General features: G+C 40.6%; 1 protein-coding gene and 1 long non-coding RNA gene across 2 annotated transcripts in view; one reads left to right on the forward strand and one right to left on the reverse strand.

The window, feature by feature from the left end:
* The window catches only part of kcnq1.1 (potassium voltage-gated channel, KQT-like subfamily, member 1.1), a 32937-nt gene extending 11371 nt beyond the window's left edge, over positions 1 to 21566 (forward strand). Inside the window, exons 6-16 of the mRNA XM_088992210.1 lie at positions 2506 to 2631; positions 2951 to 3061; positions 3687 to 3782; positions 3918 to 4034; positions 11052 to 11175; positions 14581 to 14707; positions 17016 to 17091; positions 19228 to 19322; positions 19447 to 19493; positions 19584 to 19645; positions 20564 to 21566. Coding sequence (XP_088848336.1) covers positions 2506 to 2631; positions 2951 to 3061; positions 3687 to 3782; positions 3918 to 4034; positions 11052 to 11175; positions 14581 to 14707; positions 17016 to 17091; positions 19228 to 19322; positions 19447 to 19493; positions 19584 to 19645; positions 20564 to 20758 — 1176 coding nt within the window. The 3' untranslated portion in view covers positions 20759 to 21566. The remainder of the gene's footprint in view (positions 1 to 2505; positions 2632 to 2950; positions 3062 to 3686; positions 3783 to 3917; positions 4035 to 11051; positions 11176 to 14580; positions 14708 to 17015; positions 17092 to 19227; positions 19323 to 19446; positions 19494 to 19583; positions 19646 to 20563) is intronic.
* On the reverse strand, positions 18157 to 19293 carry LOC148900460 (uncharacterized). Its single transcript, XR_016114455.1, has 2 exons — positions 18593 to 19293; positions 18157 to 18510 (listed from the first exon to the last, which is right to left on the reverse strand). It is a non-coding gene; the product is annotated as an uncharacterized LOC148900460 (long non-coding RNA).
* Positions 21567 to 21836: the final 270 nt, after the last annotated feature.

The raw sequence follows: 21836 nt of genomic DNA on the forward strand, positions 1-21836 counted from the left end.
TTTACTTCATAGGACACTTGTAGCCTCGGGTAAAAGTTATGTCCGGGTACTGCATTGTCAGGCTGACCTATATGTTAATGCAGAGCCATCATGCAAATGGTATTGTTATAAAAGAGTGAGTGGCAACATGTCAGACTCAATGTGATGAAGCTGTATGTTTTGTGCCATTCCCATAATGTCACACACTTGTAGCAGAGTTATTTGGTTTAGTGTGACATGGTTGCTGTTCAAAAGCACACAATAAGTACTGAAGGTACCATTACTTTTGATTATGTGGACACCCTGCATCGTATCATCAATATATGTTTCTTACATAGACTTTGTTTTTGCAGTACCGCTTAGTCGAAAAACCTTCTTTGGTACCATCTGGGTGTTTCAAATTCAGTTCAGTTTCATTTACACTAATTTCACACCAACCTTAATTGTATAACTACATATAAATACACGCTATGCCCTGCGATTGACTGGCAACTATTTTAGGGTGTCCCTCACCTCGTGCCTGAAGATGGCTGGGATAGGTTAGCATCCCCCGCAACCCTTGTGAGGATAAAGATCAGAAAATGGATGGATGAATGGATTACACACTAAATATAATTGTGAACAGACCTTGCACCGCTGCTCTTCACTGGCTCAGGAACAGATGGGAACAACTTCTTTAATGTGGTTACCAGTTCGACAAAACTTCTGATAACGACTACATGAAGACATGCGTGGATCCAATACATGGTATCTGAAGATACACTGACAAGAATTCTACATCTACTGATTTGCTTCAACCTTAAAGGACAACCGACGTCTCCGGACAAGTTGTGACCATAATTTGTAAAATGGCTTCAAATGACTTCTACTGAGTGTATTTCACAAAGATTCCACCGCATATAGCTATATTTTACGTTTTAAGACTCGCCCTGAATATTCCGGAAGTCTTGTTTTTGACTTGGTGACGAGTCCTCACCCTACGTGACTGAAGGAACGCCCCTGACCGAAAAAAGGACACATTGTAGCAGTCCTTCCATCACGTCAATGCTTTTGGCTGTACTTGGCTGTTCTGAAAACTTTGTGTAGCACCAAAAAAGAGGCAGAAGAGGGCGACAAAGCTCCATGTAAGGAATTAATCAGCCTGCAGAAATGGGCTGATTAATTCCATAAAGGAGCTTTGTCGCCATTTCTGCCTCTTTTTGTGTTATATTTCCCGCCCCCATATACCTCAAAATGGCATGGGATAAATTTTTTAATCGATTGCAAACATGTATGCTTTCCTCTTCAGAACTATTTGAATCATATTCATAATTGGACGAGTAACAAGAAACCATCTTTTCCGAATCTGAAGCCATTGTTCAGCGCGAGTCTTAAAACGTAAAATATAGCTATATGCGGTGGAATCTTATTAAAATACGCCCACTAGAAGTCATTTGAAGCCATTTTATAAATTATGGACACAACTTGTCCGGAGACGTCAGTTGTCCTTTAAGCCTAATTTTAAAACACAATCAAGATGAGGAGTCAAGCAAAGTTGTCTTTTGCTTGTGCACAAGGAGAGTGAACAAGTGTAAGATATTACATTCCCTGAACAGCTCTGGAAACATTTCGTTTGTCTCCCTCATTTTATTGTCTTACGGAGTGTCCTAAAACACAACTTTCCAAAGGGGTGGTGAAATATACAATGTATTCCAAGGTAATTGGAGGAGTCATGCTAACTGCTGCTTCGTGATAGCAGCTGTGGATGTGTCACGAGTGCATCCTCTGCTGTTATCTTCTCTTCAAGACTGCGAACAGAAACAAGCTACTGTCGTCAGAATGATAAAGTACTTTGATTGCACACTATATACGTATACACTGTACATTGAGTCTCAGAATACTAAGTTGATTATACATCAAAAAGATGAGAGCAATAAAATGTATACAATTACTTTGCAGAACATTAACGTTCATGTGTTTGATTCTAAGGGAGTGATTTTTTTTAAACGTTTTATCTCTATCTTCTTCCATTTATTGCTCTTGTACACTGAAAAGGCCATCATGTGTGATTTAAGCTATTATTTTGTCGAAGCAATGACCAAAAGTGTCACAAATACAGTGTCTTGTTGTCCATTAAAAGCCTTCAAAACACTAGATTGTAGAGCGTCGTAGTTGTCTTGTATTGTTAGAAAACTGTACCTGATGAACATCAAAGTTACTCTACTGGGTGCCAGCTTCCTTTCTTTGACAATGAATAAGTCAATACCCCACATATCCGTTTAATACTTTATAACACACTGCTGTGTATTATGTATTGCATAATGCACTCCACATCACTTTCCTCTCCATATTTTGATAAAAGATTCTGCAGCGGTCAGCAAATTAAGTGTTTCAAACCCAGGCTTGTGTCTTGTCTTTCAAGGAAGTGAAAATTATTCTTTTTTTATTTATATCACTGTACACTGATTTGTACATAGCAAAAAAGATAGCACTGAATTGATTTTTTTTCTCCAAATAATCGTATTTTTATGTGAATGTGTATTTCAGGAGCTAATCACAACCTTATATATTGGCTTTCTGTGCCTCATCTTCGCCTCATATTTGATGTACCTGGCAGAAAAGGAAACTTCAGGCATGTTTAACACATACGCTGATGCCCTATGGTGGGGAGTGGTAAGAATATGTTTGAGGTTGTTACATCATGATCATCTCAAGTAGTATTCATGTAGGAGTTGCACGTTCAGCTAATATTTTAGTATTTCAAATTGTGCATTTTAGTTTCTCAAATTTGCAAACGGCATGCTGTTGGTTATTTGCACAAGGTTTGAAATTTTAAAAGTTAGCTTTTTAATGGTAACATGTACATTCTAAATATATTTAATATTTGCTTAGTTGGCAGAACTTGTCAACCAAACTGAGACATGAACTGTATCATGGAAACTTTTGTTATCAGTTTCCTCTGGTTTGTAAAAAAATCATGTGTTTGTATCAGGTAACAGTGACGACTGTTGGCTATGGAGACGTCATACCCGTGACGTGGCTGGGGAAGATCATTGCATCTTGTTTTTCTGTCTTTGCCATATCCTTCTTTGCACTCCCTGCAGTAAGTGGAAGCAGACAATACAACACTTGGCTCAAAATATTATACAGAAATCACAATTGCCTTTGGATGTCTGTTGATTGCTTTTGATTGTTTTATTTGTTCAGTTCAGTTTTGCTGCCCTTATTTTTAGCTGTGTGTTTTTTCAATGCAGTGCATGTTTGCACTATGGTTGAGAAGAGATAAATTTAATCTGTGGTGTATGTTGTACATAGAGCATATTTGACAATAAAGCCCACTTGACTTGTCTGAAATGCATCCTCTGTAGGTCCAGGGTTCATTCTGTTAATTCTCTCTTTATAAAGTAAATTGTAAAAGATCTAGATAATCTTTTCTAATGATCAAATTACAGTAAAGTCTCGTTATATCGATATTCTCGGGAGTCCGAAAAAATATCGATATAACCGGACTATCGATATATCCGAACCTGCGCGCATGTAATTTTCTCCCTGCGTTCATAGAAATAGTATCGTAATAAGCGGTACTATCGATATAACCGATATCGATATAACGAGACTTTACTGTATTTACTTAATGCACATTTTGGTCATCACTGAAGTGTTTTTTTCCAATGCAGCAGCTCACCAGTGTATTGGAGGGTTTTAACAAGCTTTGATTTACTTCACAGGGAATATTAGGCTCAGGCTTTGCACTGGAGGTGCAGCAGAAGCAAAGACGCAAACATTTTAACAGACAAATCCCTGCTGCTGCTTGTGTCATCCAGGTAGTCAACCGTAAAATGCTACTAAATTAGTGTCATATGTTGTGACATGATATGACCATGAATCATCTGTGCACAACTAGTACTGTACATTAAAATGGTTCCAAAAATCATGTTTCTAACGTTTGTTCTTCGTAGACATCATGGAGATGCTTTGCAATTGAAAACGGAAATTCGGCCACGTATAAGATGTTTTTGAAGAAGAGATCCAACATTCTTAACTCTTCAAAGTCAACTACAACACAAAAGAAAATGGTTGGTAGATCTATTTTATAGATTATTTTTGAACAAGGGTTCACATTTTATTAGTTTAGACGAAGGATGCTTCAAGTTTTATGGAAAAAATACCAAATCGTCTTTGATGGTTGATCGAGCACCATACATAGGCAATTGTTCCAATCAATATGTAATCATGCTATTTATCGCATAATTAATAGGAATGTTGTACTTAACTACAGAGAAATCTTCACCATGTTTGTGAATAACATCAGTCAATTAGTTATATGTTATACGGTTGTTTCTGTTTAAAGCTTCACTCCCACCAACAATACTAAGAGTCAAATGAGGCATTGACCAGTTTTATACACAACGTGAGTGTAACCGGCCTCAGGCCTAGGGGATACCTGGGTCGGTCCAAAGCGCTTCACAGGCAGGTAGCACTGTGAACGACGAGGAAAGACGACACGAGACAACCGTGTTAATCAGCTTCACACAACGGCATTTATGACCACTTACTCATCAAAACATCAATTTCAATATCAGAATACATTCATGTGTAGATCTATACATTGTATATATCCTCCACATTCGCACATGCTTATGCACGTCTGCCCGCTCGTGTGTGTTGTACTGGGAACTACAATTGACATCCAAAAATCCAAATTCATCAAAGCCACAAAATATTCATCAAAGCCACAAAACAAGGTTTCATATCTAGCATCGCCCAATAAGTCCCCAATTACTTTAACATTTTGAGAATGTCTAACACTTATTATTTTGAATACCTGTGAACGACGAGGAAAGACGACACGAGACAACCGTGTTAATCAGCTTCACACAACGGCATTTATGACAACTGCGCATGCGTGAGCTGAGCCTACATCGCCTTCCTCTGTTCCACTCACAGGCGCGTAGCGCCCTCTCCTGACTTGGTAGTCTAATCGACTAACATACAATAACAGAGGTCGTTTCTAACCCCCTACACTCTCCCCTGTTGTCAAGATGTAGTCAAGATGTCCCCCGACATCTTGACTATACCAACAAGTAGTCAAGTACCAGTAGAAGCACAGTCATCTGTCTGGTCTCCGTAGGGTGGTGTCAATCACATTCTACTGCAACTACATTCAAGTCCATACCGTCGGGGTAGAGTAGCAATAGTGTTCAGGTCGCACTAGATAATGAGTCGTGGGGTAAGGCATGCAAGTATACAACACATTTACCCCAGGTCTCCAAGCCTGGTATGATGGATGACCCAAGTGTTCATATGTAAATATCTCACTGGGTCTTAGAGTACGAGTAGACCTTCGTGGCAGCGATTCCATTCCACTTTGTGACGCGGTGTCCGATTCCACCAACTCCGCCGGCGCTCCTGCATCACCCTCATTATCATCCATTACAAGTTGTTCCGGGCTTCCCTCAGCAGGCAGGCTGTCAGCTGGTGTTGGTTTTGGTAATGATGCTGCTACGACCAATGGAAACGCTTCCTCTAGCTGCTGCCCATCCTCTGGTTCCGTAGTTTGTGCCTGGGGGTGGAATTCTGATGCCACAGCTCTTAAATTGTGCGGTTTAGGTTGAGACACCTGATGACTGCCTGTCCTCCTTGTATACACAGGTAACCGTCGGAGATTGTATGAACATCCCTCCTCTTCATCTGAATATCCAGACTCCTGCCCAACGGCTTCCCTGCTATAAGCCTGTCTGTCTAGCTGTTTTTTCTGCTTCTTTGCCTGTCTGTCTAGCTGTTTTTTCTGTTTATTTGGCTGTTCAACTGGCAAATCATTGACAGACATTAGGAGATTACGGTGCAACACACGGGTAGTTTTGTCTCCGTTTTCTGCCTGAACCTTGTACACTGGTCCATCTCCCATTCTTTCAGTGACCCTGTGGACTTTTTCCTCCCAGTAAGCCCGGAGCTTGCCAGGTCCTCCCCTCTCAGATAGGTTCCTGACAAGTACACGATCCCCTGGCTGGAGTGCAATGCCTTTAACACCACGGTCATAGTATTTCTTCCTTTTTTCAGAGCTCTTTTGACTGTTCTCGGAGGCAATTCTGTAAGCATCTTGCATTCGACAGGCCCATTTACGTGCATATTCCTGTCGGCTTTTTACTTCTTCGTCCGCTGTCAGACCAAAAACTAAGTCAATGGGCAACCGGGGAGACCTTCCATAGAGGAGGAAGAACGGTGAATAGCCAGTGGACTCATGTCTTGTACAGTTGTACGCATGAACTACATGAGGCAAATAGTCTTTCCACTCAGCTTTCCTTTCTTCTTGGAGAGTGCGTAGCATCTGTAACAATGTTCTATTCAGACGTTCTACAGGGTTGCTCTGCGGATGGTATAGGGTGGTTCGGGAATGCGCAATGCCAGACAACTGTTGAAGCCGCTGGAATAGACTGTTTTCAAACTCCCGACCTTGATCATGATGTAGTCTCTCTGGATAAGCGAACCGTGGAATAAAATCACTAAAGATTTTCTCAGCAGCAACCTTGCCTGACTTACTCTTAGTCGGGTAGGCTTGTGCAAAACGAGTAAAGTGGTCTACCAGGACTAGAATATACTCATAGCCTCCTTTACTTGGCTCCAGATGGAGATAATCAATCGAAATGAGCTCAAATGGGGCACTAGTAGTGATGTTGCCCATGGGTGCTTTTTCCGGAATGGTGGGGCGTTTCTGTTTAATGCAGGAACACTGGCGAATGACGTAGTTTTCTATTTCGTGCTGCATGAATGGCCAATAGAACCTTGCAAGGTTGATCACCTTGTCAGCTCCAACATGACCCATGTCATCATGCAGGTGTTTAAGCACCGTCGACTTCAGCTTACTAGGGAGAACGAGCTGTTTCCATTTCCCCGCCTGTCTGTATAAAATCCCCTTGTCCAGTTTCAGTCTATTCCATTCGTGTACTAGTCTCCTTGCCTCTGGTCCCATTTGTCTTTTATCTTTGTCATTGGGGTTCCATTCCCTCCTCTTCAGTGTCATTACCTCAGAGATTGACGCATCCTCTTCCTGAGCAGCTCTGATATCATCTGGAGTGATAACGGGGACTGTCACCGGGAGAAAATCCTCACCATCAGAGGTGAGTTGCAACGCCGCCATCCATGGCACATCCTCCTCAGCCACAGCCTTGTCCCCCTGCCATATGGTGGAAACCACGTCTGGGGGCAAAGTTTCAGTGTACTCCTCCGTGTGTCCCTCCAGCTTAACTGGATAACGCGACAGTGTGTCGGCGTCAGCATTCGCCTTGCCTGGCCTGTACTTTATTGTGAAGTGGAAATCCGCCAATTCACCCACTCAGCGATGTCCGGCAGCATTGAGTTTGGCCGTGCTTAGAACGTACGCGAGAGGGTTATTGTCCGTGTACACAGTGAATGTGGGTGCATAGTAGAGATAATCTCGAAATTTGTCGCAGATTGCCCACTTCAACGGCAGAAACTCAAGCTTTCCAGAATGGAGATGATAATTTTTCTCTGAAGGTGAGAGTGTTCTGGATCCATAAGCAACAACGCGAAGTTTATCTCCCTGCTGCTGATAAAGCACAGCCCCCAGACCTTCATTGGATGCATCCGTATTTAACACAAAGGGCAAATTAAAGTCTGGGTAGGCCAAAATAGGTGGACCAGTCAATACATCTACCAGGCGGGAGACCACAGCACTGTGTTCGGGGCCCCACTGAACAGGGTTACCAGAGGGAAGCTGGCCTAACTTGGTGACTTTCCTTTGGCGTGCAGCGGTGTTGTGAACTGGCCTCTGGTCAGGCTGAGTGGCCCCCTCTACCAGTTTAAACAGCGGCCGTGCAATCCTGGCAAAGTCCTGTACGAAGGATCTATAGTAGCCCAAGAACCCCAATAGAGCTCTGACTTCCCCTACATTGCGTGGTTCTCTTTTAACTGCAAAACGGCTTCCAGGTCTTTAGGGTCTATTCGGACACCATCACTTGACACAAGACGACCCAAGTACCTCACGTGTCGTCTGAACAGTTCACATTTATTCGGACGTAGCTTTATGCCATGCTCCCGCAGCCGGTTAAGCACTTTCCTCAGGTCCTCTACGTGTTCATGAAATGATTTTGAAAAGCAGAGCACGTCATCCAGATAAGGAGAGCAGCATTCGTCCCTCAGGCCATCAAGAACGTCCTCCATACATCTTTGAAAGGCTGCTGGCGCATTAGTTAGGCCAAATGGGAGGCGGAGCCACTCGTACAGCCCCCAAGGGGTGCTGAAAGCCGTTAGATGCCTGGAACTGTCATCAACAAAGCCCTGGTGGTAAGCGCTGCCTTGGTCAAGTATTGAGAACCCAGAGTAGCCCCCCAGGTTATCTAGCAGATCTTGAATGCGTGGGAGTGGATGACGATCAGGGACAGTTTTGCGATTTCGCTCCCTAAAGTCCACGCACAGGCGCAAGCTTTTATCTTTTTTTCTAACACAGACGACAGGAGATGAGTATGCTGAAGTGGATTTTCTTATACAACCATGGTGAAGTAGGTTTTGCACATAGTCTTTCACCTCTTGATAAAGGGGTTTTGGAATGGCATTGTAACGCTTTTGCACCGGCGTGTTGTCAGTGCGTTGGATCTTGAGTTGCAGGTTTGGAATGCAACCTATATCAGCATCACCTCTTGCAAAGACATCTGACTCTTCATACAACATGTCTCTGGCAATCCCCTGTTCTTCCTCTTTAAGATGTGACAAGTCAACCGGAGGATGCCACTTGTCTGTGGTCAGAGCCGCGCAGCTTTGAACGGTGGGACTGTTTAGTGGCTTTGGATTGTCAGAGCACTCCTTAAAGGGCACGACCCCAGTAACTTCCTCAATTGAGCCGAGAACAGTTCTCTGTGGAAGATAAATGTCATGTTTACTAACATTCTGAATGGGAATTTTTACCATTTTTGTCGGCCCACTGGGTACATGTACTAACGAGGAGACCGGCTCTAGCCCCTCAGGGCAGCTGTTCCCTATGCTGGGCTCAAATAGCATTGTTCCCCCCTTGGCCCTTGCTCTTACTCTGCACTTCACCTCCCATACCTTGCCCGCAGGAATAATGAGTCCCTTCTTCCCAACACACACAGGGTACTGGAGGAATGTCGGATCAGGGCCCGATTTCTGAAGCACAGAAATCAAGGTCTCTACTGTGCGTTCACTGACACTCATGGCTTCTTTCAGTATGGCTCCAATGTCCACCTGTTCATTATTCTCTTTGATCATTTCTGCAATCACATTGCTTCCTAAGAGAGGACAATTCACACAACTCGTACTGATTAGTATGGGCACTTGTATGTCAGCATGTCCATGGTTTCCACTCTGTATCTGCAACCCCACATTTACCCATCCATCAAAGGGAACCGCTGTGCCATTCGCTGCAGATACCCCAAACAGTTGGTCCGGAAATAGGGATGAAAGTGGCTGAATGGTTACGTTGGGCAGTGCTTCCTCTACCCACGCCCTATGAGCGTTAAACACGATCACATGTATGGCAAGGATTCACATCCTTGTAACTTTATTATTTCAATATAATGCACAAACGCACTTTGCAAACTATCTCTATCTTGATTTGATAGGCCCATCCAGTGAGCTTGCTGCAGCGTAAAATTGTTTCTGCGTTATATGTTCACTGATGTGAGAAGAAGACCCAAAAATATAGGATATATGTTTGGTATGGTTTATGGTATTGTATATTTTTTTGCATTGACAGTGTCTGGATGATAGTGAAGAATCATACGGTTCAGATTTGAACAAGCTATGGCTTATTTTCACTGCAAATGCATGGCTCATTTCTTAGAAGGGATCATGTGAACGTTACCAATAGAAGCAGACTGGCTCAGCATTTGAAAACTTGTCGTTTGACAAATTATGAAAGGTTTTACCATTGTGTTAAGTAGTCTTAACTTACCATCGTTGTGAATTACAGTGACTGGGTATTTGCATCAGATGTTCTTGTTTGGTCGCTATAGTACTCGTAACATTCAGTCTTGTTTGTATTTATTCACATATTCACTGTTGCTATGACATGACGCGTCTGATTTCTCCTTCAAGTCACAAATGTTTTTACGTCGGCGCCTGCCAGTGTTCAGTGAAACATCCATTTCACTCACTGAGCATTTGTTGCTTTTCTTGCTGCCACATTGGCAGTTCTGAGGAAACAAACAAGAAACAAGTTGTTCAGGAATGAAGTAAGGAAATAGATATGCACTTCCCAGTCGTCAGTCAAAGCAAAAAAGAGACTCAGCTAAAAGGCAAAGCTTTAGATTTACTGCTCAATCTATGTTTGAATCCAGTGGTCATGAGCTGTGAGGCTTGATCGAAAGAACACAATCGTAGACACACTCAGCTGAAATTAGTACTCTTTGCAAGGTGTCCGCGCTTTGCCTCAGAGATAAGGTGTGAAGCGCCAATCAAACAAGAGGGGGTCAAAACGGAGCAGTTGCTCATCCGCATTGAAAGGATCCAAATGAGGTGGCTTGGCCATCTTGGCATCTTGGCATGTTGCGGGCACATAGAGGATAACCCAGTAATGACCTAGGTCCGAGGATATGCTGGAAAGACTGGACCGAATGGGAGGGAAGTCCGGGCTTCCTCTCTGCTCTTGACGACCTGAGTCCAAATAAACAGAAGACGATAGATGGGTGGCTGGTTGAGGGGGTTGTGGTAAGGTTCAAAATAATGTACTGTTTATATACGTATTTTCAAATTGAATCTCGTGTGAAAAATCACACACAAAACTGCTCCCAAATGCATTTAGCAAAAATTTCAGTCTGACTATATTTTGAAACAATTCATCAATGTGTGATGTACATCACAACAGGCCACTCATTTATCCATTTTCAATAGTTCGTGTCCACATTAGCATCAAGGGTGAGCTTGAATTTATTTAGTTCAAAAATTTACATTTTTTTGGCTATTTGAAGATTAGAAACAAATTAGTGCACTCCAGAATTCAGTCGCATGTCTGATTCATTGGAGTGTGTCACCTGATGTTGTGTGTGCACATGTTGGATACTGTACTATATGCCTAGTCGTTTTGTGACTGACCTGAGATGTTTGTCTTTCATTGACAGGAGAAGTATAATGAGGAAACTGCCTCAAATGTTCTCGCAGTTCGCAGCATGGTCTCTGTCTCTGCTTATGACAATGACAGGAGCAACTTTTTGAGTTCTGACGTGTGCAACACTATGGACACACGTAAGACCATTTACCTCTTCAATATCTCTAATCTCGTGTAAACAAATGACTGTTTTTAATGACAACTCGTCCATCTGAATAGCATGTCCAATGGGATAAAGACTGAACATTTGGTGTGACAATAAAAATATGTTTTTGGTTTGAGATGTTTCCGAAATCCAGTGATGAGACCTATCCTAAACATTATTCCTTGATGAGCACTTTTTAGCATTCAAACATGATAGGGTTGCAGAGCTAAACCTACTCTACTCGGGATATAATATGAAGAAGCAATCTTTAAGAAGTGGCTTAAAAAAACCTGGTAATCTGCTTTTCATGTCCTCCTATTCTGTATTCATGAGGTTTTATGATTAGATCCATCTCTCCATCCATTTTCTTTTCCAGTTATCCTCACTGGGGTCGCTAGTGAGCTGGAGACTATTGTAACTGACTTTGGGGGGTGTGCGTCCTCAACTAGTCACACTGAACTAATCAGATTTACAGCTTCAATGAAACCAGCATACATGTTTTAGCAATACATAGCCGGAGAAAACCAATTTATGCTTATCAGAGAATAAATTGCACAGAGGAAGGGTGACCATGAATTAACATTTCAATGTCAGAGCTGTGTGCCAATCAGATTGGGTTTTTGTTCATGTAGTGTCGGATGTTTTCACTATATTTAACCAAGTGTATTGTTTTTTTTTTCAACACATTTCATGGACATCTTTTATGTATCTTTAAATGCTGTGCATGAAGAAAATATGATAATCAATGCCACAGACAACGAATGGATGCCGTTTCAAAGAAGACATACAATATCAGAAGGGGATAATACATTCTGAATAGTCTCTGATCTTCTGAGTACAATACATACAAGACAAAGCTGAAAGCTGTTATTGCTCAACAAGTACAAGCTTACCGTTTGCTACCACTACACATAATACAACACAGCAGCTCATTGTGCATTCTTTATTGTGTGTTAGATCTAGCTATTGCCACACACTGGCTCTCTGTGTACATTTTGCGTGTCCGTTCCATGTTTGTGTGGGTTTTCTGCAGGTACTCTGGCTTTCTCCTACATTCCAAAGAATATGCATAGTAGGGTCACTAAACAATAAATTGTCGATAGATGTCAAGTTGTGGCCACCCCGTGGTCATGGCATGAAGTCAGCATTGCTGATGTGTCCTCTGGAACCTGCTGGAAGTGATTTTTTAAGTAATGTATTTTGTTATTTGAGTGTTCTTTTGTTTGTTTGTTTTGTTTTTGTTTTTTTAACTTACAGCGCTGTGGTTGAAGGGTCTGATTTGATAATTTGTTTTAATGATCAGACGCAATAATTCAGTGTTGAGTATTTGCTCAGAAAAGTGTTTTTACAGGTACATTAACCAAAGCAGATTTAAGTAACATATTTTCGATTCTATTTTTATTTTGTCATTCTTTGCAGATTTACAGGATAAAAAAATATGTTTGCCATCGTGATTGAAACCAAAGGTTGCAGTAGGTCGGATTTGGGACTCGTCTCAAATACAGCAGAAAGTCAAAGACCTTTGAAAATCAATAACATGTTTTATAATGCCACTTTTATATCTGCCGCAATAATGTAATGAATTGAAAATGAAAATAGTGTTTTTTTTAGCAATTTTTAGATTAGATTAAAATATTGATTCTTTGAATCATTAATAAAAAATGTAATTAATTAATCTCACTTGGGGTGAGGGATGTCTCTTAAAATCACTAATTAAATCTGATACACGTTAATCCCTTAGTGAGAAAATCCCTTTTTAACTGGTGGATGTGATAACTGTCAAAACTCTTCAAAATCTGAAACATAATTGAAAACAAAGCCCATTTTTATGTGTAAGGGTGGAGGGGCATCTTTCATCATTCTTTGGCTTTTTGCTGCTTCTGAGGCTACTGTCGTTTTGGATTATTTTTCCCCCCATCATCTTCATATTTGTCTGCATGCTTTAGAGTGCTGTGTGTCCACATCCTGCACATGTCCTCATTTCACTTCTGGTCACTTATTGTTCTCGATCATTTTGTCACCATGATTCCCACATTTCAGGACAAAACTGTTGCTGCATGTCCCTTTAACACATTCTTGTCACATTCACATTGTTGCCACCATACTTTCTACAAATTACATTTCAACAAGAAATAATTATTGCCTTTACTATATTAACATATGAAACAAAAATTGAAGGAAGAATGACATAGTACTGATGAAGGATATGTTTTTTTCTTTTCAATATTTTCACATGCTTTTTCATTTGTCACTTACAGACTTTGTCCCACCATTCTCAATTCAGCCATACCTTCCTCTGATGTAGTTTTTCATTTTATGTTATTTTTTGACACATATCCCACACACTTGCTTAACCATCCATTTCACTCACTCCCTGAGCATTTTGTTGGGTTTCTTACGGCCACGTTGGCAGTGCTCAGAAAGAAAACAACCATCTCTCCATCGACCAGTATTGCAAGATGGATTATTTTGCGAGTGTGGCAAGCAGTATCAAACCTGTCACCTCCACCACACAAGACAAACTCATCACGCAGGTCATAAATGATTTTATTGAGTGGCATTGCAGTTCTTACTTTCAGTATTCACATCAAAAGCAAAATAAAAAACCCTGGCTCCCTGCACTCATTTTTGCGACTGTATTATTTTTTTTTCCAGCAATGATCAGAGAGGTTTCTTTTTTTTTTTTCATTTTAAAATTGCCACTCTATTGTGCTGCAGGCATAGTTGCGGTATTAACTCAACCTTGTCTCCTTGAAAAGACATTCACTGTCCAAATTATAGTAGAGAACATACAGCACCAGATGAAAGGAACCTGCTAATGTGGTACTTGTTCAAATCGCATGGAAACAGATTCGGCAATTACAGATGACATCACTATTTTCAGCCCTACAACATAAATCAATTAGCGCTATTATTAAAATCCTCACTGCCACATAGTTTTTTTTTTGTGTGTGACAATTCTCATTTGCCAATGCAATTAGAATAATGGACTTCTCAAAGAACAAATTTGATGTTCGCCATCATCTTATTTGATCTTATTTGATTTATTTTCTTGTTGTTCTTTTGACTTCAAGACGGCGCCGCGAGAGTGGCTGCCTTTCCAGCAGCTCATGTATTTCTTTTTTCTACTTTCATTCCTTTCATCACTTTGCTGCTGTGAAATGTAAATTTCTCCACTGTGAGACTAATAAAGGCAAATCCAATCCAATCCAATCCAATCACAAAACGGAACAAAAAGAGCTGTCTAATATAAATTCCCATTCGCATATGTTAACAAATGTTCGCAGTGTTACACCCTGGAGGCCCAATATGAATACTCTGATACTCGATAAACTATTGATCAGAAGATGAAAATGAAAGTCCAGTGTACAACCTAGTGTGCACTGTATATTTCTAGAGAGCGGCCCTGGCCTTCTGGATGTTATCCCACCTTCTGGCCCGAAGAGGAACTGCAATTTTGCAGACAACCTTGAGACAGAGTTGGAGCGAGACAGCGCACTGACCGTGGCTACCTCCATATTACAGTGAGTTCAGTCTTGGTCACACTGCAGAAATTAATGACCTGCATTACGTTGTCTATAAGGACTTAAAATTCAGAGTAGAGGGTCGTGGTTTGAGCTCCAATCCCGACAAATATTTTAAAATTGCAACTTGTTGTTCGAGAGATGCTAGTCTGCTATAGTGTGTTGATACACGTGTCTCTGTGTTAAGTCTACCTTCAGCCTGATATACACTGGCCGAAATCTCTTGGCTGAGCATCAGCCATGAGATTTTGATTCACATTTGATTCACCTGTCCACTGTGTTGCAATAAAGCATCTGTAACAGTTCAGCAAAATGCACGAGTAATCACACAAACAAAATTACCAGTTTAAGGTAGTTACACATAGCCAGCCAATATCTCAGGGCAATATCTCTGAGTTGCCATAGAGTGGTGGCTCGACACAGTGCCCATACTGGCCCAGAGCCTGTGTGAGCCACCATTATGCTGGAATGTGCTACCGACATATTTGGTGTTTGAAATTGACCTGTATGATGTAGTTATCCTAAAAGTACCGCTGTAAAATAGCTGCCTATTAGGGAAAGTGGCACTTTTTTTGAGGTGGCTGAAGCACTTGAACAATGAGAGCCTGAGTCTAATCAGAAGGGAAAAAAAACTGTTAAGTAACTGCAATATAATGTAGAGCTTACACTAATTGAAATAAATGAGGTCTACAGTTTTGACCCATGGGACTTCCTTTCTAAATAGTGGAGTAATGATGTTGAGCTGGAATCGCTTGCGGCAGTGTTGTTGGGAAATATCACTGCTGTGCTGAGTTCAATTTATTAAACTATCCATCCATCATTTTTTTCTATGCTGATCTAAATGCTGTAACAAGCAGCCGCCGGAGATTGCCATATAAAATCAAACTCAAAATCAAGCCAAGTTCGAGAACATTTGATGATAAAGTACCAATAGGAGTACGTTTATCTGCCAAGGCTTATAAAATTCATCATTGGAATCAATTTTCGAGAACCTGGATTTTTTTCAAGATTTTTTTTCACTTGTAATCCTTCATTTGTCGCCTCGAATACATTTGTATTAAATTCACTTTGGTTTTGGAATTCTTATGATTATAAACAAACAGAAATTGTCATGTTCTGCAAACAATGATTTTATTTGGGATTTTTCATTTAGATCCAGTTTTAGGATAAATGACTTTCCAAGTCATCTAATAGAAGAGAGGATAACATTATCTTTGACCTATTCTTTTTGCATGGTTGCATATGTAAAAAGTAAATAAATAAGTCAAAGCGGCCCGGTCGTCCAGTGGTTAGCACTGTGACTTCACAATGTGGAGGTACCGGGTTCAATTTCAGATCCGGTTCAGTTTCGTAAGACCTTACAAGTCAGAAAGCAACAGGTGTCAATTAAGAGCCATCAACGACCATCACACATGTAAATAAAGTGACTTTATTATACAGTGCAGTGTGTTTCTTTCATTACAATACAATAGCACATTTATTATACATAGAAAAAGGTATGTTGTGTGTAGTTTTAAGGCTTATTTAGTTGAAAATTATATTTTATGGAGACCTGGGAACGGATTATTCTCATTTTAATGGTTTCCTATGGGAAATTAACGTTTGGGATATACACTTTTCACCTTCCACACTCTGTCTGTGAACCAATTAAGTTCGTGAGCCAAGGCCCCACTGTATACATCAGGCGCACCGGACTATAAAGTGCACCTTCGGTGAATGATTTTTTTTTCCAAATATAAAATATAAGTATATAAAAGTTTTCCAAATATAAAGCACCCCCTCATTCTCATTATAAGGTGTGACAGTAGAGGCTCGGGTTACACACTACTTCTTCTACAGGGGGAAATGAGTCAGTAGCTGTTGACAGGAGTTGCGAGACCTGTTGTGGCTTAATAGTACTTCCCATATAAGGCTATATAAGCTGCAGGGTCATCTCTTGAAGAAAATCTAAGCTTTTGGGTGCATCCTATACACAGGAAAATACTGTGTGTAGAATTGTATCAAAAATGGCATTCAAAATCCTTCTGAGGAGGATTCTCGTGTGTCCTGATTAAGCACCTTTTATTTGAATTAAAATTGTCAGTTATAAATTCCACATGTATTTACATGGAGCTCAAAAATTGCTTTTTTTGTTAGAAATATACACACAATTTCTTCAGGTGTGTTGAGGTGTTTGGCTCGTTGCTGCCCTATATTTGGTGGATTTTACAACGTTGCAAGCAATTTTAATACTATGTCTGTATAAATTAATCTTATGTGGCTGACTGATTTATGTTTTTCCTCTTCAACATTAACACCTTCATCACAGACTAACTGATTCCCACAGACGGGCGATCCGTGTGATCCAGAAATTGCGCTATTTTGTGGCTCAGAGCAAGTTCCAGGTTAGTGCATCATTTTGGAGAAACATCAGTGTTTAAATGTCAGGGGAATTTTATTTCTTTGTCGTTTGGTTGACAAAAAGATTCAAGATGGCACTTTGAGAGAGATACATTATTAATTTCAAATATGGAATACATACGTGATACAACTGACACAACGGATTATGAGGTTCATGGTCGGCTTTTGAAATAATCTTTTCTTTTAGCTGCGCTTTATAGTGCAGAAAATATGGTATATATTTTTGCAAACGCTAGCTCAAATACAGTAAAGTCTCGTTATATCGATATTCTCGGGAGTCGGAAAAAATATCGTTATAACCGGACTATCGATATATCCGATCCTGGGGGGCGGGGGGTGCGTAAATGGAGAATCTTTGTTATGGCATGTAATTTCATCATTGGCTTCATGGATTGCGTATCTAACATGTTTTTTTGTACAGTAGTGAAGTGAAAAATAAAGTTGTGCATAAAATAAAAACGTCTTTACACTTTTTAATGACTATTTCCTTTCAAAAATGCAACCAACCAATGCTAAATCGTCAAGTTCTATTCACACGAAGCCACGAACGCCAGCATGTACAATCATATGAAAAACAGTGATTGTTACAAGCAATAAAGATATCTGGATGCAACACAATTAAATACTGTACATGAATGAAAAACCAAAACGTTTACATAACTTACGTGACAGTTCGAGAGTGCCTGAATAGAATGCCGGCGCGCAGCTGTGACGTAACAACAGCTTTTTGTCTGAGAACCGTGTTGCATCCTGAAGCCGCCAGTAGAGGGCCCCCAGGCTCCATAGGATACAGTATACAGTAAATATTTAATCGATTGCAAACATGTATGCTTTACTCTCTCTTCTGTATTTGAATCATATCCATGAATGGATGTGTAACAAGAAAGAATATTCTCCGAATCTGAAGCCATTATTTGGATTCTCCAGCAATGCAAGACGTCTTGCCATGACTTGAAGTCATTTTTATTGTTTTATTATACTGCGTGTTTTGGGTATTGTAGATGCTATAAAACCTTTTTCTGATGTCAGTCAAGAAACACAAAAAGTGATGTTGGTTAACCTTTAATGCACAGTATGGAATGTACAGTCATTTTCAAAATCATCACGCTTCAGCAGACAAAACAACAAACATTGTTGCAAAAAACGCTTGCATTCATATAACAGTACATGTACATAACACTGCAATTAGTACATATGTATGCTATTTAAAAAAGTCATCAATCTTCTTCTGCTTCCCATTTTTATATTTTAATATAAACAACGCTTTTGTCGATGTTGCAAAAGGTGTGCATTCAGTCGGTTCTTCTTCATCGTCATTATCATCATCACGGGAATCTTGGCTTTGACCTCTGCTGCGATATCCGCATCTGATGAGCTTGGGAATGTCGCAATGTCTTTGTCGACTGCAACATACGATGCAATGTCGGCACCTTGTTTTTTTTTTGATTTCCCGATAACAATATGTAAGTTGTAATTTATCGGTACCCGTCATGTTAGCGCACGGCATGATTGTAAGTCTTTCTTTTGAACGTTTACCCCCGCGGCAATCCTCATCCTTGTAGATGTAGGATTTCTCTGGCTGCAGCTTGTAAAATAAACCAGTTTCGTCAGCGTTGTATATGTTGTCCGTATATGTTGAAGACACACAGCTGCCGTCTGATACACACGAGCTGCTGTCTGAAAATGGCGTCTGCCCGCGAGAGCTGGTCACGTAACGAAGACACGTGACCAAGTTGACCAATGGTGCGACCGATGGCGTGTCACGTGACAAAGTCACACGGCCAAATCGACCAATAGCGCGACCGATGGCCGCTCACGTGACCGAGTCGACCAATGGCGCGACCGATGGCGGCTCACGTGACCAAGTCGACCAATGGCGCGACAAATATATCGATATAAACAACAAAAATGGCCGACGGAGGATGAAAAGGAGCACCGTAATAACCGGATTATTGTAATAACCGGGTATCGTACTAAACGGTACTAATTATACATAAAAAGACTATAAATGTGCAAGGGAAATGAAAATAGTATCGTAATAAGCGGTACTATCGATATAACCGATATCGATATAACGAGACTTTACTGTATAGCACGACAAGTCTTCTTTCTCCTCATAGCAAGCTCGTAAACCATATGAAGTCCGAGATGTGATTGAGCAATACAACCACGGTCATCTCAACCTAATGGTGAGGATCAAGGAACTCCAGAGAAGGTAAATGTGTCACTTTTACAAGCGTTGTACAGAGAAATGCATGATGATCTCACCAAGAGAGGTCAAAAGGAACATGTTTGATAAGAAATTCTCAAACGTGCCATGACGTTTCATATGTTTCCAGACTCGACCAGTCATTAGGCAAGATAACTTCATTTCAGACAGGAACTGGTAATTCATCACTAAACTGTTACATTTCACATACGAATTGTTTAAGCAGAGACATGATATGCCTTTTCTTTAACTGCTGTTCCTGTGTAGATCGAGCCACAGACAAGGGAACCAACTCTGTTGGATCCAGACTCAGCAGGATGGAGGACAAGGTAGAGTTATTTGGGGCATCATTTTAAGTCCTTTGACTTTCAAACACTTCAAACACACTCCCGCCCACAACACACAGTGTATTTGAGTCAAACGAAATGAACTCAAGTCAGGACAAATTGAAATGAGCTTCTGTTGTTATTTCAGAATGTAAAAATTGAATGTCATCAAAGATTCTTGGTTACGACTAAAGATAGACTTGCACTGAGCAGAGTGCACCTAACTTTAGAAGGACACACAACCAACCACTCATATCCACATTTACAGTCAGGGCAATATATAGTCTTTAAAATATACAAGCGAGAACAACAAACTCCACACAGTGCTCTATGTTAGCTGCATAGTTCTGGGTATACAGAAGCCTTTAATGGACAACCGACATCTCCGAACAAGTTGTGTCCATAATTTGTAAAATGGCTTCAAATGACTTATCCTGAGCGTATTTTACAAAGATTCCACCGCATATAGCTATATTTTACGTTTTAAGACTCGCGCTGAATATTCAGGAAGTCTTGGTTTTGAGTTGGTGACGAGTCCGTACGTGACATCACTGAAGGAACGCCCCTGACCGAAAAAAAGACATATTGTAGCAGTCCTTCCATCACGTCAAATGTATTTTGCTGTACTTGTTTGGTCTGAAAACCTCCTGTTGCATGCACCAAAAGCCGCCAGAAGAGGGCGACAAAGCTCCATGGAAGGAATTTATCAGCCTGTGATTTTGGACACTTTAAGTCGTTTTTATTGGTGTTTTGCATTTGAATAAAAATGTTATACTGCGTGTTTTGGGTATTTTAGATGCTATAAAATGTTTTTCTGATGTCAGTTAGGAAAGAAAAGTGATGTCAGTTGTCCTTTAAATGTTACTGTAAAACTGTTATGTTTCTGAACCATAATTCATGCCTTGCCTTCGCTTTTTATAGATCACACACATGGATCTGATGCTGAAACGCATTGCACAATCTCTCAGTATTCCGCCCAACCAGACGGATGCCATCGGTAGCGAACGTGATGGAAGACATAAGCCACCGCCTGGACATGGCAGCAGTGTCAGTCCCAGTCTGGATGGTCTCCCAAGCTATGAGCAGTTGTCTACCAAGTTGGACAGAAGCAACTGATTGGCACATCTATCTATCAATCAAGTTTCTCATTTGTAACACACATTTCAAATATGGTTTTACGTACTATTCTCAGATACCATGTCAGATACCATGTCAGATACTATCCTCAGTATTTAATCATCATTGAAATGACATCTGAGCAAGGTGGGAGAACACTCATCTTTCTCATCTAACTTAAACTCAGCTGTGCTTTTGACACCATAAATCACTCCATCCTCCTCACCTGTCTTGAATCCTCCTTTAAAACCACTGGCAGTGCTCTGTCCTGGAAAACACGGTTCCAGCATTCCTGCCTCTACCCATATCTGTAACCTTGTTGTCATCTGTGATCACTCACTTTCATTTGAAATCCTCAATAAGCACATTACCAAAACTGTTTTATTCAACCCCAAAAATATGCTCCGTATTCACCCCTCCCTCTCACTCACTCATCTGCTCAAACATTGATTCATTCCTTTATAACCCCACGACTCCACTACTGCAATGGCGTCCTTAATGGCTTGCCAACCAAAATCCTCAACATACATCAAAACATCCCAAAAAAATCCCCCCCCCCCCCCGCCCAACTCTCTCTCTCTCTCTCTCTCTCTCTCTCTCTCTCTCTCTCTCTCTCTCTCTCTCTCTCTCTCTCTCTCTCTCTCTCTCTCACACACACACACACACACACACTGTTCCATGTTTTCATTTTTTTATTATTCTGACTGTCTTAATTTTGTGTTCTTTTTAACTATTGTCTTTTACTATGTAACATGCCTTAAAGTGTTTTTAAAGTTCTATCCAAATAAAATATATTATTAACGCAAAACAGTTAGCGCCTTGAGATTCAGGGTATTTTGTCATTGACAAAGAAGAACTTTTTAGTCCTCCTTGCCTTTGATCTTTTTGCAGAAAAATAACAAGATTGTGCAAACTAATTGCCCTGCTACAAACAAACACTATTTTTCTTTGATGGAGCTCAAGCCATAGGTGTACCATTCGGTGTGGTAAAAAGAAGCATAAAAACAACAAGTGGCAACAGCAATGACAATAACAAGCATGTATGATCTGAAACGTTTTTTTTTTTGTGTGCGTTTTG

This window comes from Hippocampus bargibanti, linkage group LG03 (assembly GCF_051943395.1).
Source record: "Hippocampus bargibanti isolate YZ-2025 linkage group LG03, ASM5194339v1, whole genome shotgun sequence".
NCBI lineage: Eukaryota > Metazoa > Chordata > Actinopteri > Syngnathiformes > Syngnathidae > Hippocampus > Hippocampus bargibanti.